At 48.6% G+C, this 19,471-nt stretch overlaps 1 protein-coding gene across 2 annotated transcripts in view; it reads right to left on the bottom strand.

The window, feature by feature from the left end:
- NFASC (neurofascin) overlaps positions 1–19,471 on the bottom strand; it is a 1,241,670-nt gene that overhangs the window by 47,999 nt on the left and 1,174,200 nt on the right. For both annotated transcript variants that reach the window (XM_085627649.1, XM_085627634.1), the window contains one exon: positions 5,559–5,690. In XM_085627649.1, coding sequence (XP_085483775.1) covers positions 5,559–5,690 — 132 coding nt within the window. The remainder of the gene's footprint in view (positions 1–5,558; positions 5,691–19,471) is intronic.

The raw sequence follows: 19,471 nt of genomic DNA on the forward strand, positions 1-19,471 counted from the left end.
ACTCAGAACATTGGAGGCCGATGTGGGTAGGCATAAAAGTTTTTTAAGAAAGGAATTCTCTTCTAGCTGCAAATTGTGGGCGCAGCAATAACCCCAAATTCCTGCTCCCGACAATGCAATTGTTACACATCTGGCCTGATAAATTTTTATCATATCCCTAGTCCTGCGGTCCCCAATTTTTGCAGCAAATCTAAAAATTCCATGGGCATTTCTGGCCATTTTATTACGTATGTTATTAAATTCATAAATCCACTTCTTATCACTAGAAAAGGTTATGCCTAAATAACAGAACTTGTCCACTTGCTGTACTTTTACTTTGTCGATAAAAAACCCTTTCCTTGCCTGTTTTAGTTTCTTAGGGCCACAGATCATGGTGAACGTTTTTCCTTTATTAATAACTAGTTTTCTATCTCTAATAAAGGATGCAAAGCTGTCCATCAACCGCTGTAATCCTACAGGAGTTCTGGATAGTAGCACAGCGTCATCGGCATATAATAACACCGGCACTGATACACCATTGATCATAGGAGCATCTGCATTAACTTCCTTTAAAATAACATCAATTCCATTGATAAATAAAATGAATAAAAGAGGAGCTAAAACACAACCCTGCCTTATACCACGTTTAACGCTAAAGTTCGGGGTACATTCTCCCTTCCTACCAAAACGTACGCACGTTTTTAATCTCTCATACATCCTGGCAAGAAAAAATATTATGCCCTCTGGTGCTCCCAAATTCAACAAGGTTGGCCATAAAATTGAGTGGTCAACCATGTCGAAAGCACTACTTAAGTCAGCAAAGCATAAATACATAAGGCCAGGTTTAGCATCACTGTACTTCCCGATCAATAGTTCTAAATTGACACATTGATCAAGCGTACCCCTGCCTTTCCTAAAACCATACTGGCTATCTGCCAAAATACCATCCTGTTCTGCCCATTCTTCCAATCTTATAAGCATAATCCTGCTCATAACTTTTATGGAGGAGTCCAATAAGGAAACAGGGCGATAGTTCTTTGCATCATTATATATTGGGAAAATAATGGACTCCCCCCAGGTCGGAGGGGGTTCAGTAAAAACAGCGGCATTAAAAACAACAGCCAACAAGGGACCCCAAACTTTAGGCGCTTCTTTATAAACATCAATTGGGACCCCGTCCGGCCCTTGGGCCTTCCCGCCCTTACTCGCCCTGATCCCCCTTTCAGCTTCTTCAACAGAGATATCAAGTGGTAAAATGGGCCACCTAGATGAGCCAGCATTAGTGATTTTACCCGAGTCAAAGATAGTTGAAAAATGGGCAATCCACCCCTCACAAGAGACATTCGCTGTTAACTCCGGTATATTTGTCTCCTTGAGGAATGGAGAGTTAACTGTTGCCCAAAATAGCGCACAATTAGAAAGTTCTGCCGCTTGGTTAAGGGAATCCCAAGCTTGTTGTTGAAGAACCCCCTTCCTGGATTTAATAGCATTTTTATAATCTAACCTTAGAGTTATGACTAAATTTTTATCCCTAGGCTTCATTGCTAAAGCCTGCTTAAGGTTAGTCAGATCGGCAGAACAGGTTTGATCAAACCAGACAGGTCCAGGTCTTGGACAACCCCTATTGCGACCAGTAAATTTAGCATTAATGGCAGTGTTGATCCCTATAAAACAAGATACGGCCCGCTCATGGTCGAATCTATTTTCTAAAATAAATACAATGTCTGCCAAATTCCCCGTTATTATGGATGTGATCAATTCAGAAGCTTTCTCCCTTACCCACCTAAGTCTTACCCCATTTGCCCGATGGGCTTCTATATTGTCGATTGTAGTCCCCACTTCCCCCACAACCTCCTCCCACAAGGTCGTGGCCACGATAATACAGTTGTGGTCACTTGTATCCGATATTTTGATTTCCAGTGGGGCAAAACAGTCGGCGATACCAGAAGATACTAGCACATGGTCAATCACTGATTGAGAACGCCAATTTTTGAATGTAGGGATGGGCAAACCATTGCCATCCCTGCAACAATCCAATATTTCCAAGTCATGACATCCCATTAATGTATTCAAAATTTCCCCATAAGTATCATGACCAAAGTGCGGAACTTCCCAACCGGCATTATTAGTAACCCCGCATGCCTTTAAAGGTAATAGATCACACAGCGAAATATTAAAGTCCCCACACCAAATGATATCATATACAACGTTGGATTCCAAACTCAGGTTATCAGTAGCATTGGCCAAATCGGTTAATATTCTTCCCCTGGTGCTATCAAAGATATTGTTGTAATAGTTGATCAGAAGGATATTACGGCCTTTCCCTTCACGGATCCAGAGCATCTGGGCAAGATCACCCACTGGTATATACTTAATCACCGATATTCGTCGGTGAACCGATATAAGTGTGAGTAAACCCCCCTTAGCTCTACCCGGTCCCACTCCTCGTGCTGGTAAATTATATGACACGAATCCCTCATAATCAACATCATTTTTGCACCAGGTTTCTTGGAAACATAAGATGTCGTACTTATTAATAACATTTTCCCATCCCGGGTCTCTGCCCTTTGATTTCAGACCGGCCACGTTCCAGCAAACCATTCTGGAACAAGTGCCTGTTCTAGTAATAGGCCTAATAGCAGAACCGGATGCATATTCACCAACAGTGGCCTCCCCAATTGATTGTCCCGGATTGCATAGCTTCACGGAACCCTCATGTATCCTCACTTCCTCGATCAGTTTAGGTGTGGGTGCTATGACCGTAAATATAGTTTCATCTACACAGTCATCTACGCCAGACCCTTCCTTCCTTACTGAATACATCTCCCTCTCTTGTATACGTCAATCATTAGAGTCCAGGGAGCTAAGGGCATGGAATCTATTTTGTGTGGGTATGCCAAAATGAGGTCTATAGATCGTCGGGTGGGTTATAATTCCGCTACTCTCCCTTAGATTGGTATTAAGATGACTATCAAAGAAACCTAGCGATCGGGCACATACATTGGCATCGGAGGTTGGAAGAGATGCAGCTCTTAGGAGGACCGTATCGACATGTTGTGGATATTTAAAGTTTACAATTACACAGTCCCCCTTTGAGCTTTTCTTAGAACTCCCTATCCATTTAACTCTCCTGGTGGTCAAAACTTTGTCAGAGAAATTTAACGGGAAACCGCATTGCCTGTTCAACCAGGATAAACATTTATTTTTTTGGGAGTCATGTGTTTCTTGATAACCCCTACTTTCAAGTGGTGGTACATTTGTTAATACCACCACATAAGGTACACATTCAGATGGAAGATTAATAACATGCCTTTTGTCAATTTCTTCCCATCCATTATGATTTCCTATAACAGACATAACCTGACTATTAGAATGAGTTTGCGCGTGAGATGTTATGGGGTTAGCTATGACAATTTCTTTACTGCCTATAGCCTTAATAGAAGAAGAGGCACCCTGTATATTACATTTACACTTACACTTATTGTTAGTTATGGCAGTAGTTACCCTTCCTGATTCTTCCATGGTTTTATTAAGCAATCCACCCAATCTTGCGACTTCTGCCGTTAATTCCTCAATTTTTGATACCAGCGGATCTATAATGCCTTTAATCTTTGATTCAATAATATCTGCTAGGTTATTTGTTGTATCATCATCTAAACAGACATTATTTACCTTAGCAGTTCCATCTATTTCGGAATGTTTTAGGGGTGAAGCTAATCGTTTTCTTATAGAACGTATTCCCCCCTTCTTATTTTGAATTTTCCTACATGCTCTAACTGCCCGTACTACAGGGGTAGGAGAACTCTGTAATACCTTATCAGGGCAATCATCTAAATCCACCCCAGTGGAGGGAATCTGTTCATGATCGGGCAATCCCTCCTCCAAACCATCCACATTCATAATATTACACTGACTAGTCACATCCCATGATGTACGTGCTGGTGAACCCCCAAAGGGGGTCATCAGCGATGGTGAAGTGCTTTTCCCTAATGACTGTCGTCTTTCAGAATTTATTTTGCTAAACTTCTGGACCAAATAGTTATCCAAAGTCCGTGGCCCAGAAGGAGCTTTAACTTTAGACATGTTAATGTCAGACAACAGCCCACAATAAAGCTCCCTGAATTGTACTATTACTTACACCATCAACTGATGGTGTTATAGATTTTAAAAACAGTTAAGACCTAATCCAAATTCCTGAACACAATAACATATGTCACATATCACTACGTATTTTACATATATACCAGTGTTCCTCCACGAACAGCGTCTCTGGCCCAGTCCAGTGTCCTCTGGCCTCTGAGGGCCTAAGAGGGCCCGCCCTTTGCCCGGGCTTAGCCCGGCGCCGCCCGCGCGTGTCCCGCGACACGGAGGGAGCCGTTTGAATTTAGCGCCTCCGGGCGCGTACGTGCTGCCGGGTGGGGGCGGAGTCACTTAGGATCCTGGGAGCCGTGGTCCTGTACTCCCAACGTGTGGCGGCAAGTCTGCAGCAGCAGCGGCAGCAAAAAGAAGACAGCGACCGCCCCAGGGCAAGGATAACAGCGTCTGTTCCCTCAAGCTCCCCAGCGACAATCAGGTAAGGAGCCTGCCACTCGTGCAAATGTTCAAAGTCTCCCGCTCCACTGAGGGAGCGTTTGAATTTAGAGCCTCCGGGCGCGTACGTGCTGCCGGGTGGGGGCGGAGTCACTTAGGAACCTGGGAGCCGTGGTCCTGTACTCCCAACGTGTGGCGGCAAGTCTGCAGCAGCAGCGGCAGCAAAAAGAAGACAGCGACCGCCCCAGGGCAAGGAAAACAGCGTCTGTTCCCTCAAGCTCCCCAGCGATAATCAGGTAAGGAGCCTGCCACTCGTGCAAATGTTCAAAGTCTTGACTCAATGGGGTGCAGAGAGCCACATTCCAAGGGCAGTAGGCCTCCTAGTGTGGCGTCACATTAGTAAATATCTACTTATTAGTTGGGATTCAAAACATCCATTGAAACAGTCGTCTAATTTACCTGTTCTGACAGCACACCTAGACATGTAAGGAAAGATGTTGTCAAAGAGGACTGCATCAGATTTCGCATGGGAGGGTATACTAGCCGTTGTCCACCATGGTACATTAAAATGTTTGTAGCCAAAATCTTAAATATTGCCACCACCCATGAAATCTTATCATGGTCAAGCCAGGGAGGCTACTCCCTGGGCAACAAAGTAGGAGGCACTCTGGGGATCCTCCTACAGTTTTCTATAATCTAGATTGTGCTTGGACAGATACTATTTTAGGTAAATGACGAAAGGGCTGAGGTGGCAGGAGAACTTTGAAGGTAAAAAGTGCAAGATGGGACAGGTGCAACAAACAGCTGACTACCAATTATTTACACACATGATGCACCATACTTCTGTGACAGGCTGAAGGGATGGGGATACAATGCCCTTTTTTAACCTGTGTGTAACTAACGTTCAATAGGCCTAGACCCAACAGAGGCGAGCAGAAGCAGAAATATCAAAAATTTGTTCCCTTCGATTTGCTATGGCACTGGTTTGACTACTCCCAAACATCACCCAGCTTCATGAGTCAGTGATGTAGTGCAGATGCATCCCCTACCTTGGTATTTTCCACCACGGCTTCTCCGGATAAAGCAGACGATAAGGAGGATGAGCACCAGCAGTGCTACTGCGCACATGAGGCCAATGAACCAACCCTGGGTAGCAATGTCCACCTGACTCTTGGTGTAGGCTAGCGAGAGAAGACAGGTGAAAGTTAGACTAATCATATAGATGAAATACCAAGGTTAGGTTCTCATTAGCTTGTGCTTAGGACGGGTGTGCCCACATGTGCCAGTCTTGTTTTGTCTCTTTGAAAATATATGTGACTCAACAAGCACACAAAGTCTGTGCCAGAAATATTTCCATCACAATTACTATCCCACAGAACAATCACATCAGAATGGCAGTGTAAAATAATGCCTATTGGTTTTACTTTAACAAAACATGCACATTACACATATTGTCACAAATATGATCATCAGAATCACTTCCCCAAATAATATATTCAATAGAATTACCTTTGCACAAATTATGGCTTCAGAATTACAGCACTAGACAATTTTCTCAACAGAATAATTGCCTCACAGAACATACCCATCCAAATTACTGTCACACAGCATGCTGTGCAGCATCATTGCTCCTCAGAGTATGCATTTGAAACAAATCAGAGCTATTTCACTGAATATGGCATACTCAAAGAAAGTGCCTAGATATACGATGTGGAAGTGTTTGAGAGGCTCCTCGATATCCCTACTCATACCGGATCTCAGAGGCTTAAAGAAAGCTGTGAATATATTGGATTTCTCAACACCAGACCAACATCTCAAGCACATATCCTCAGTAAGGTTCTCTTGGGTCACACATGTCTAACACGGTTGTATTGGATCATTCATTCATTGTTATCCATTAACAACTTTTAAACAAACGTATCTTGGATCTTAAAAGCAAGGTGCAGGCTGTGCTATTACAAAAGAGTTGCATGTATTCACATTTGGAGATAGCATGAGAAGTTTATTTAAAGAAAAAAAAAGTTACTTACCTGTATATTTTAGTTCTCCAGTATTGATATCTTTAATCAACTCATGTGCTTGAATCTCGTCGTAGAGGTGAGAGTCCGCCAATAATTATCACAAGCAGTATAGGTGAAAGCATGGTTTAACAAGTTTAAAGAAGTGACACTGTTAACAGATTCACATAATTTTAAAAGGAACCAAAATTCAGCCAATCAGGAAACGGCTCCAGAACCACTTTTCTCCTCAAGGGCCACCATATCTCAGATTTCTCGGCACAGGTGTAAAGGTAATAAGGTAAAGTATTACAAGCGGTGAGCTTCTATCAGGGAGGATGGAGGGTCGCATGTGAATCTATAAAAGATACCAATACTGGAGAACTACAGTATACAGGTATGTAATTTGTATTTTCCTCCAGTACTGAATCTTTCATAGAATCATGCTTGCATCAAAAGAGCAAGTAGTTATCACCTTATTAGAACACTCAATCAGTGGAGGCGGGAAGGACACAGTACAGATAAGAGTAAAAAATATAATGAATGTATGCCCGTTACTCCATATTGCAGCTCTGCAGATGTCTAGTAAGGATCCTCTGCCAAAAAGAGAAGACATGGATACACTTGTTGTGGAGTGTGCGCTGATCTTTCTTTCTAGAGGATGTCCAGCTTTCTGTTGGCAAAAAGCAATAGCTGCAGAGACCCTCAATAGTGCATGCCCCTTCATAGGATGTCCATAAGCTATCTAGAGCTGGTCAGATTTCCTGAAGGTCTTAATTCTGTCTATGTAGAATATGAGGCATCTTAACATCAAGAATATGAAGTGCCCTTAGTAGGGCTTCGGAAAAAAGACTTAAGAACTATTGGCTCATTCCGATGCAAATCTGACAGGACTATAAGATGAAGCGAGGGCTAATTCTCAATATGACTCTGTCATCCCTAAAGCACAAGTTACTACTTGTGTAACAATATATCTGTAAGAGACATTAGTTAGTGATCGATTCCTTACCTTAGAATATTCCCCAGGCGTCAGTCTGGATCCGGAAAGTTTTCTGTTTAGCAGTACCCCTGCGTGCCAGTAGGTGGCGCCGTGTGGCTCCGCGCCTGTCACTGGCGTCGTGCAAGCTGGGACGACGTCACGGAGGCTACTTAGGCACCACCCATGCGCGCTGACGTCAGTTCTGTACACAACTTTCATGCAAGAAACTGGCCTCTGGTGTATAAAACTAGGATGAGTGGGGCGGTAAGGAATCTATCACTAACTAATGTCTCTTACAGATATATCGTTACACAAGTAGTAACTTGTGCATCTGAAAGAGACACGTTAGTGATAGATTCCTTACCTTAGAATAGATACCCCAGCAATACCAACCCCGGTGGTGGGTCTGCGAACAAGATTACACTAGAAAGTCACGGAACACAGAACGGCCAAAGAATCCGTCTCTCCGGACCGGACTGTTAAGGCAGTATGGCTTGGTAAACGTGTGCAGCGAGGCCCACGTAGCTGCCTGACAAATATCCTGCAAGGGGACACCAGGCCAAGGCAGTAGTGGCTGCAGTTGCCCTGGTCGAATGGGCAAGCAGTCCCACAGGAGGCTCCTTCTTGGGCAAGGAGTAACATGACTTGATGCACAGAACGACCCACCGGGAGATGGCCCGTTTGTGCACCACCCGACCCCTTTTGGTGCCTACGTAACTGTTAGACCTGGCATCATTGGCATGAGTCTCTCCTCCATTTTTTTCTGTTTGCCTCCTCTATTTACGATGTTTTTGCTGGATTAATGCTTTGGGCACTGTGCCACTGCTGATCAGTGCCACAGTGCAAGTGCTTCCTATGTTAAATTGTTACATTGATTGGTGTTACCATGATTGGCTTGGTTGACTTACTGTTCAGACCCTAGTCTAGTGCACTGCGTGTGGCAAGGGCGTGTAAGTTAACTGCTGCTGGTGGGCTTGCAGCACTGGTTGTGCCACCCACAGAAGCCGCGTGTAAAATGTGTCTCAGGCCTGCCACCGCAGCGCCTGCGTGCAGTCCCTGACTGCCATGTCGACTTGGCAAGGAAACCTACTTGCCAGTCTCTAAAAACCTTCACTTTGCCACATTTCAGACAACTCTATGGTAGGCCCTAGGGCAGGGTGCATTGTTGGTAAAAGGTAGGTCATGCCCTGATGTGTGTGGCATGACCTAATAGTGAAATACAGCCATTTTCGTTTTTCACTATTGAAGGGCTACCTGCCTCCCATAGGCCAGGATGGGCAGACGGATTATTAACTCCATTATAATCTATCTGACTCAGGGAGCATGGTAGCAGGTCGAGTTTAGTATCCCTGAACTCAGAATTTAATAACACACCCTTTAGGATGGATGGTTTTTAAATTCTATGTTTGAAAATAGCCCTTTTAGAAAGTGGCTATTTTCTTGTCCAACTATCCACCGGTCTCTGCTGGTTTGGTGTGTGTGTCAGGGGCTGGGTGGCTCCAGAGGTCTGAATGAGTCAGTGTGGGGTGAATGAGGCATTTACACATAGAGTGAGGGAAGAGTAGCCTGCCCTGCCTGACACAATGCTGGCTCCACCTCCTGCTGGGCGACTGATAGCCCTGCTCCTGCCAGTGACAATACTGGCTCCGCCTCCTGCTGGGCGGCTGAGGACCCTGCCCTGCTCAGTGAATAGGCCAGGTGCCTCTGCCTGGCAACACCCACAACAAACCTGAGATGGTGGGAATTTCCCTGCTTGGACAAAGGGAACAAAGGAGAAATGGGGTATAAGAGAAGGACCCCTGAACCAAGAACTCAGATCACTTCTGACAAGGAAACCTGTACCAAGGACAAGAAGCCTGCTGATCTAAGGACTTGCCTCCCCTTTCTGCCAGAGTGCTGTTTTGCTGTGGAGGAACCTGAAAGCTGCTTCTTTATTTTTGCCAAGGAACAAGGAGAGAGGAACTTGGTGTGTTCTCTCTAAAAGCTTGCTAGAAAATCTCCAAGGGCTGGAAGAGTGCCAGTCTCCTGTTGAAGTCACAGGGCCAAAGGACTTCACCATCTACTGAATTGCTGAATTGCTGGAAAGTGTTGTTTCCAGTACACAAGGGAAAATCTGCAGTCTCGACGCCGCCGAATCCAGCTCGACATCGTGAGTAACGGCTCCAGTGTCCCGAGCCTTCGACGCCGGCCGCCGGGCCCGATCGACGCCAGCAGCAACGCCAGTGAGCAGTGGGTATCGGCCCCGGCTCCAAGTGACTCCGTCTCGACGCTGGTATCGACGCCAGTGAGGAGTGAGTATCGGCTCCACCTCCAAGCGACCCCGTCCCGACGCCGCTGCTGATCGCATCGACTCGACGCCCTTCTCGACGCCGTGAGCGCTGCTCCGGCCCGACATCCCTCGACGCCGCTGCGGATTGACCCGACCCCGAGGTACGATCGACGCCGATCTCGACGCCGTGAGCGCTGCTCCGGCCCTCGACGCCGCTGGGGATCGACCCGAATCCGAGGCACGATCGACGCCGACCTCGACATCTCGACGCCGTGGATCATCGTTTTCTTCATTCCCAAAGGTACTGTGTTTGTGGGGTCTGCTGCAACTCCAGGCTCGACGTAGCGCTCCTCGCGGTCGACGCCGAACCTTGGGAATATAGTAGACTCGACGTCGTGTGACTCCTGTGGGGGTTACCTTGTTGCCAAAGAACTGGGTTTCAGAAGAATACTTAATTTTGTTGCTAAAGAACTATTTGCCAAGAAGAAACCTTACTTGAACTATTATTTTTCCTTCCAAAGAGTATTTTTAAGACTGTGGTATATTTTTGTCGTTATTTGGTCTTGTGCTAAGCCTTATATAAAAATACTATTTTTATAATAACTTCTGTGTCGTGTCCATCTGTAGTGTATTCACTTTATTACTGTATGTGGTCATAAATGCTTAACACACTGCCTCTGGGATAAGCCTGTCTGCTCTGCCAAGCTACCAAGGGGGTAGCAGGGGTTATCTGAGTGTGTAATTCCCTTGCCCTGACTAGAGTTGGTAGGTCCCTATTTGTCAGAAGTGTATACCTCTGCCAACTAGAGACCGCCGGTTCTAACATTGGTGGTCAGCGGTGAGGATTGAACTTTGCATTTATGACTCATGTGCAGTGATTAGTGTACGCTACATAGTGAAAGCAGACCATAACACAGCCACAGTCTGTTTGGTAGGATATTCTATTTTTTTTGTTCTCCGCTTTCCTGGAACTTATTTTTTTAAACACTGCCAGTTTTGACCATGGAGAATGCCGGAGCTGCTACACCTGTGGAGATTGTGGTGGGGGAATTTGATAAGGAGAAGATAGATTCCTACACGCTAAAAGATCTAAAAGGATTTTGCAAGCAGTTTAAAGTTCCTACCACAGGTGTCACAAAGAAAGACGGCTTCCTCAAAGCGCTGAAGGCCTGGTTAGAGGCCAGAAATCCCTCTGATCCGGTGGTGGTACCGGAAGAGGAAGAAGAAGAGGAAGAGGAAGAGCCCACAGGTGGGCCAGTGTCATCTCCAGGCAGTAGTGCGTCCTCTAGGAGCCTTTCCCCTGAAGAATTAGAAGACAGGGAGAGGGAGAGGGGGTACAAGTTAGAAATGGCAAAACTTAAATTAGGAGGGCAGTTGGAATTGGAAAAAGCCAAGAACCTGAGAGAAGCTGAAATGGAGAGCAAAAGATTAGATTTTGAGAGAGAGAAGTTAGCATTTGAACGTGAGAAGATGTTGAGGGAGATGGAACTTAAAGAAAAGAGTTTAGAGTTGAATCCCTCTGGTGGCAGCGCTCCATCTATGCCTGCAGAAAGTAGGTTTTATTTTCCTAAAGATGTGATCAAAGATTACAGTAAGAATGAAGATATTAGCCAATGGTTTAAAGCATATGAGTTAGCATTGTTGGCCCACCGGGTCCCTGAGAAGGATTGGGGAACGGGGTTGTGGAGCCGCTTTACAAATGAAGGGAGAGATACCTTGTTGAGCATACCTGCTGAGGATAGGATGTCTTATACTCATATGAAAGATGCTTTAATGTTGAGATATGGCTTAACCCCAGAAAAGTACCGACAAACCTTTAGAGAATGTAAGAAGTTGCCTGGTACTACGTGGGTTGAATATGTGTCTTTTTTCTGCAGAACCATGGATGGTTGGATAAAGGGTAGCAAGGTTGATAGTTATGATGCTCTTTATGATTTGTTTGCTTGGGAGCACTTGTCTAATAACTGTTTTCCAGAGCTACGCCAGCACCTTGTTGATAGCAAGATATCTAACCCTAGAAAACTTGCTGAGGAGGCGGACCGCTGGGTCAGTACCAGGGTCCACAAGGGTCCAGTGGGAGACTGGGCAGGGTCCCCAGCAGAAGAGTGGGGGGGACAGGGGTAAACAGAGGGAGTTTCAGAAAGGGCCCCAAAGTAATCCCCAAGGGAACCAAGGGAAGGGTTCCCAGCCTCCCCCTGTAAAGAAGCCAGAGGCCCCGACAGGTAAACCTGTTCCAAGGGGCCCCATGACCTGCTACGCTTGTAAGCAGGTGGGACACCGTTATTATGATCCCCAGTGTCCCATGAAGGATTCCAATGCACCACCACGTGCACCCCCTCGTCAGGTGACGAATGTAGCCCTGGGAGGGAATGAGATGGGTGCCCCCGGTGGGTGGGGTCCCGCAGAAATGTCCCTGGTCTTTTTAGGAGACGTGGAAATGGTCCCTCCAACCCCTCTGCCTAATAACACTAAAAAATATAGGCAGTGGGTGACCATTAATGGCCATAGGGTGGAAGCTCTCAGAGACACCGGAGCAAGTGTGACAGCTGTCAAGTGTCACTTGGTGTCCAGAGAGCAGGTGGTCCCTCATGCATTCTACCTCGTTGTAGCTGCTGACAACTCACAGAGTAAGTGTGAGGTAGCTCAAGTTCCTTTTGAGTGGGGGGGGGGGGGGGGGGTCTCAGGGACTCTTCAGGTTGCTGTGAGGCCCGCCATGCCTGTTGATTGTCTCCTGGGCAATGATTTGGAGGACTCCCCTTGGGCTAAGGTGGAGAGAAAATCGCATCTGGAAATGTTGGGTCTGCCTAAATGGGTGTGTGCGACCACCCGGTCCATGTCAGTTAGTAAGGGTGTTGATGGGGCCCTGGAGCCTGAAAGTATGGCCCAGGTCCCAACCGTGAAGAGAAGAGGCAGGGGGCGCGGGAAACCGTCCCCCATCGTTCCCACGGTCCAGGAGGGAGCAGACCCTGAGGGGGATGCCCTGGAACCGACAGGAGAACAAGTGGCCGAACTGGGAGACCTGCCCGAGCTGACCCATTGGCAGCAGGATGGTGGTCCCTCCAGGGAGGAATTTTGTGCTGAACAAAAAGTGTGCCCTTCTCTTGTGGGTATGAGGCAGCAGGCCCCAGCCCAAACGACAGGTGATCAGTCAGGATCACATTGGATCTACTGGAAGAACGACCTCCTGTATAGCGAGCCTAAGGCTGCTGAGCCTGGGTCAGCCCGTGTGCTGGTGGTACCCCAGTGCTTCAGAGCCTTCCTACTGGGGTTGGCTCATGACGTTCCGTTAGCTGGACATCTGGGGCAGGACAAGACCTATGACAGGCTTGTCACTCATTTTTATTGGCCCCAGATGAGAAGGGATTCAGATATCCATTGTAGGACCTGTCAAACTTGCCAGGCAAGTGGGAAAAGTGGGCGGAAGCAGAAGGCTCCCCTCCAACCTTTTCCCGTCGTCAGTACCCCCTTTGAGCGAGTGGGAACTGACATTGTGGGGCCACTGGACCCCAAGACAGCCATGGGCAACAGGTTTATCCTGGTCTTGGTGGACCATGCCACCCGGTACCCGGAAGCTATCCCTCTCCGCACAGTGACGGCCCCCGTGGTGGGACGGGCACTGATGGGTGTTTTCTCCCGCATGGGGTTCCCCAGAGAGTTGGTGTCAGACCGGGGCACCAACTTCATTTCGAATTATATGAAGTCTCTGTGGAAGGAGTGTGGGGTAACCTACAAGTTTACCACTCCTTACCACCCTCAAGGTAATGGGCTGGTTGAGAGATTCAACCGGACCCTAAAAGGCATGATCATGGGTCTTGAAGAACCAATGAGGCGTAAATGGGACGTCCTCTTGCCATGCCTGCTGTTTGCTTACCGTGAGGTGCCACAGAAGTCTCTAGGGTTCAGCCCATTTGAGCTTTTGTATGGTCACCCGGTAAGAGGACCTTTGAGTCTGGTTAAAGAAGGCTGGGAGCAATCTCCCAGGAAACCTCCCCAGGATGTATATAGTTACATGCTGGCCTTTAGGAACCAGACTCGGCGCTTCAGAGATCTTGCTCAGGCAAATCTGGAGGCCAGCCAGGAAGAGATGAAGCGGTGGTACGATCAGAATGCCACTCTGGTTGAGCTTCAACCTGGTCAGAAAGTTTGGGTCATGGCCCCTGTGGAACCTTGTGCACTCAAGGACAGGTGGACTGGACCATTTGAGGTTGTGGAGAAAAAGAGCGATGTCACCTACTTGGTGGACTTGAAGTCTCCCAGGAACCCCTTAAGGGTCCTGCATGTCAACCGGTTAAAGCCCCACTTAGAAAGGTCCGAAGTGGGCATGCTCCTAGCCACAGATGCTGGAATGGAGGAGGAGAGTGAGCCTCTTCCTGACCTCCTGTGTGCAAAAGAGCAAGATGGGTCAGTGGATGGTGTTGTCCTCTCTGACACACTGACCCCTGAGCAGCAGCAAGATTGTCGCCATCTGTTTTGGTACAATTCCCTGATCTGTTCTCCTTAATCCCTGGTGTCACTCAGTGGTGTGTCCATGATGTGGACACTGGGGACAGCACTCCTGTGAGGCACAAAGCCTACAGGGTGACTGAAAAGGTCAGAGCATATATCAAGGAGGAGGTCTCCAAGATGTTTGCCTTAGGGGTGGTTGAGTCCTCTAGCAGTCCTTGGGCCAGCCCAGTGGTCTTGGTCCCAAAGGCTGCAGCGCCTGGTGCTTCACCAGAACTTCGGTTCTGTGTGGATTACCGAGGACTCAATTCGGTCACCAAGACTGACGCGCACCCCATCCCCAGAGCTGATGAGCTCATCGATCGGTTGGGGGCTGCCCGGTACCTTAGTACGTTTGATCTAACGTCTGGGTACTGGCAGATCGCCTTGACTGATGGGGCAAAAGAGAGGTCGGCATTCTCCACACCAGATGGGCACTACCAGTTCCGTGTGATGCCCTTTGGGATGAAGAATTCCCCTGCCACATTCCAGAGGTTGGTTAACCAGGTATTGGCCGGGCTGGAGGATTTCAGCGCCGCCTACCTGGACGATATAGCAGTGTTCAGCGCCAGCTGGGAGGAACACTTGCTCCACCTCCAGGAAGTGTTGTTGGCCCTGCGCAGAGCAGGCCTCACAATCAAGGCCAGTAAGTGCCAGATTGGGCAGGGTTCAGTGGTGTACTTGGGGCACCAAGTAGGGAGCGACAAGGTGGCCCCCTGCAACCCAAGATAGATACCATCCTGGCTTGGGAACCGCCCAAAACCCAGACTCAGGTTAGAGCCTTCTTGGGTCTCACGGGTTACTACAGGAGGTTTATCAAGGGGTATGGCAACATTGTGCACCCCTTGACCTCGCTGACTTCCAGGAAGCAGCCGAGCCTTGTGATCTGGACTGACGCCTGTCAGAACACCTTTGACACCCTGAAAACTGCAATGTGTACAGCACCGGTCCTCCAGGCACCCGACTTTTCAAAAGAGTTCATTGTCCAGACAGACGCTTCAGCGCATGGTGTGGGGGCTGTTCTAGCACAGATGAATGAGGAGGGCCGAGACTTACCTGTAGCCTTCATCAGCCGGAGGTTACTTCTCAGGGAACAAAGGTGGAGTGCGATAGAGCGTGAAGCATTTGCTGTGGTCTGGGCGCTGAAGAAGCTAAGACCCTACCTGTTTGGGACTCACTTCCGGGTTCAGACAGACCACAGGCCCCTCAGATGGTTAATGCAGATGAGGGGTGAGAACCCAAAGCTGTTGAGGTGGTCCATTTCCCTACAGGGGATGGACTTTACGGTGGAACACCGCCCTGGTACAGATCACGCCAATGCTGATGGTCTGTCCAGATTTTTCCGCCTTAGTGATGAGGACTCCCTGGGTGAAGGGTAGTTCTCCCCACATTTCATCTGGAGGGGACACGTGTTAGACCTGGCATCATTGGCATGAGTCTCTCCTCCATTTTTTTCTGTTTGCCTCCACTATTTACGATGTTTTTGCTGGATTAATGCTTTGGGCACTGTGCCACTGCTGATCAGTGCCACAGTGCAAGTGCTCCCTATGTTAAATTGTTACATTGATTGGTGTTACCATGATTGGCTTGGTTGACTTACTGTTCAGACCCTAGTCTAGTGCACTGCGTGTGCCAAGGGCGTGTAAGTTAACTGCTGCTGGTGGGCTTGCAGCACTGGTTGTGCCACCCACAGAAGCCGCGTGTAAAATGTGTCTCAGGCCTGCCACCGCAGCGCCTGCGTGCAGTCCCTGACTGCCATGTCGACTTGGCAAGGAAACCTACTTGCCAGTCTCTAAAAACCTTCACTTTGCCAAATTTCAGACACCTCTATGGTAGGCCCTAGGGCAGGGTGCATTGTTGGTAAAAGGTAGGTCATGCCCTGATGTGTGTGGCATGACCTAATAGTGAAATACAGCCATTTTCGTTTTTCACTATTGAAGGGCTACCTGCCTCCCATAGGCCAGAATGGGCAGACGGATTATTAACTCCATTATAATCTATCTGACTCAGGGAGCATGGTAGCAGGTCGAGTTTAGTATCCCTGAACTCAGAATTTAATAACACACCCTTTAGGATGGATGGTTTTTAAATTCTATGTTTGAAAATAGCCCTTTTAGAAAGTGGCTATTTTCTTGTCCAACTATCCACCGGTCTCTGCTGGTTTGGTGTGTGTGTCAGGGGCTGGGTGGCTCCAGAGGTCTGAATGAGTCAGTGTGGGGTGAATGAGGCATTTACACATAGAGTGAGGGAAGAGTAGCCTGCCCTGCCTGACACAATGCTGGCTCCACCTCCTGCTGGGCGACTGATAGCCCTGCTCCTGCCAGTGACAATATTGGCTCCGCCTCCTGCTGGGCGGCTGAGTACCCTGCCCTGCTCAGTGAATAGGCCAGGTGCCTCTGCCTGGCAACACCCACAACAAACCTGAGATGGTGGGAATTTCCCTGCTTGGACAAAGGGAACAAAGGAGAAATGGGGTATAAGAGAAGGACCACTGAACCAAGAACTCAGATCACTTCTGACAAGGAAACCTGTACCAAGGACAAGAAGCCTGCTGATCTAAGGACTTGCCTCCCCTTTCTGCCAGAGTGCTGTTTTGCTGTGGAGGAACCTGTAAGCTGCTTCTTTATTTTTGTCAAGGAACAAGGAGAGAGGAACTTGGTGTGTACTCTCTAAAAGCTTGCTAGAAAATCTCCAAGGGCTGGAAGAGTGCCAGTCTCCTGTTGAAGTCACAGGGCCAAAGGACTTCACCATCTACTGAATTGCTGGAAAGTGTTGTTTCCAGTACACATGGGAAAATCTGCAGTCTCAACGCCGCCGCCGCCGCCGAATCCAGCTCGACATCGTGAGTAACGGCTCCAGTGTCCCGAGCCTTCGACGCCGGCCGCCGGGCCCGATCGACGCCAGCAGCAACGCCAGTGAGCAGTGGGTATCGGCCCCGGCTCCAAGTGACCCCGTCTCGACGCCGGTATCGACGCCAGTGAGGAGTGAGTATCGGCTCCACCTCCAAGCGACCCCGTCCCGACGCCACCGCTGATCGCATCAACTCGACGCCCTTCTCGACGCCGTGAGCGCTGCTCCGGCCCGACATCCCTCGACGCCGCTGCGGATTGACCAGACCCCGAGGTACGATCGACGCCGATCTCGACGCCGACATCTCGACGCCGTGGATCATCGTTTTCTTCATTCCCAAAGGTACTGTGTTTGTGGGGTCTGTTGCAACTCCAGGCTCGACGTAGCGCTCCTCGCGGTCGACGCCGAACCTTGGGAATATAGTAGACTCGACGTCGTGTGACTCCTGTGGGGGTTACCTTGTTGCCAAAGAACTGTGTTTCAGAAGAATACTTAATTTTGTTGCTAAAGAACTATTTGCCAAGAAGAAACCTTACTTGAACTATTATTTTTCCTTCCAAAGAGTATTTATTAAGACTGTGGTATATTTTTGTCGTTATTTGGTCTTGTGCTAAGCCTTATATAAAAATACTATTTTTATAATAACTTCTGTGTCGTGTCCATCTGTAGTGTATTCACTTTATTACTGTATGTGGTCATAAATGCTTAACACACTGCCTCTGAGATAAGCCTGTCTGCTCTGCCAAGCTACCAAGGGGGTAGCAGGGGTTATCTGAGTGTGTAATCCCCTTGCCCTGACTAGAGTTGGTAGGTCCCTATTTGTCAGAAGTGTATACCTCTGCCAACTAGAGACCGCAGGTTCTAACAGTAACCAACAAAGAGCTGATCATCCACCCAGAACTGCTGTGTATGCTGCAGATAGAATGCGAGCGCACGTTTTGGGTCCAGACGGTGGAGCCGCTCCTCTTCCCGTGAAGGATGCAGAGGCGGAAAAAAGGTGGGCAAAGTGATGGTCTGCCCGATGTGGAAGGGCGTGACAACCTTTGGCAAGAAAGAAGGGCGTGTCCTCAGAACCACCTTGTCCGGAGCAGGTTTGGAAGAAAGAGCCTGGAGCTCACTCACTCTCCTGGTAGAGGTGATAGCTACCAGGAAAGCCGTCTTGAGAGTAAGAAGACGTAAGGGACAGTTATGAAGGGGCTAAAAGGGAGCGCACATCAGAAAAGTCAAGACAAGATTCAAGTCCCACTGAGGCATTATGAAGGGCACAGGTGGGAACGTATGCGTAATGCCCTTAAGAAAAAGGTTAACAACCGGGGACTTAAGAGAAGGCTGATCAGGAAGCCGTAGGAAGGCAGAGATGGCCGAAAGATAACCTCTAAGAGTGCCCAGAGCAGAGCTCTGCTGGGCCAAAGAGAGAAGGAACAGAAGAACCTCAGAAAGAGGGGCAGAAAGGGGATCCACAGTCTTAGCTGTGCACCATGCCACAAATCTGTTCCACCTACAGGCGTACACAGTTTTAGTGGAGGGACGCCTGGCTGCCAAGATGACATCACAGACTTCGGGAGGAAGATCGAAAGGTGTCAACTGTCACCGCTGAATCTCCAAGCATGGAGGTGGAGGCTGGACAGGTTCGGGTGGAGGACCGTCCCCTGCTGCTGCGACAGAAGATCCTCCCGAAGAGGCAGACGGAGTAGGGGATCGATGCTCATACTGAGTAGCTCGGGCTACCATACTCTTCGAGCCCAGTCGGAGCCACAAGAATAACTTGGGCCCGGTCACGCCTGATCTTCTTCAGCACTCTGGGCAGAAGTGGTATAGGCGGAACGGCGTTCAACAGACCGCAGCTCCACTCGAGACGAAAAGCGTCTCCGAGCAAGTGCCGCCTTGGAAATTCCAACGCGCAGAACTGAGGACATTGCGCGTTCTCTTCGGTGGCAAATAGATCTAACCAAGGCTCTCCCCATCGCAGAAAGAGACCTTGCGCCACGTCCAAGTTCAGACGCCACTCGTGATCCACCATGCACCGGCGGCTTAGTTCGTCCGCCCTGGCGTTTAGAGAACCTGCCAGGTGTTGAACCACCAAGGTAATGCCTTGATGTCCCAGCCACGTCCAGAGGCGCAGCGCCTCCTGACATAGGTTCCACGACCCCACCCCGCCCTGTTTGTTGCAATACCACATGGCGGTTGTGTTGTCCGTGAACACCTGCACTACACTTCCCCGGAGAGAGGGAAGGAATGCCTTCAGTGCAAGCCGGATCGCCCGCAGCTCTAGAAGGTTGATATGGAGCCGGGACTCCATCGGAGACCAGAGGCCTCTGATCTCCGCCTCTCCCATGTGGCCTCCCCAACCCAGGAGGGACGCATCCGTCACTACCGTGTGCTCCG

This window comes from Triturus cristatus, chromosome 1_1 (assembly GCF_964204655.1).
Source record: "Triturus cristatus chromosome 1_1, aTriCri1.1, whole genome shotgun sequence".
In the NCBI taxonomy this organism is placed as follows: Eukaryota; Metazoa; Chordata; class Amphibia; order Caudata; family Salamandridae; genus Triturus; species Triturus cristatus.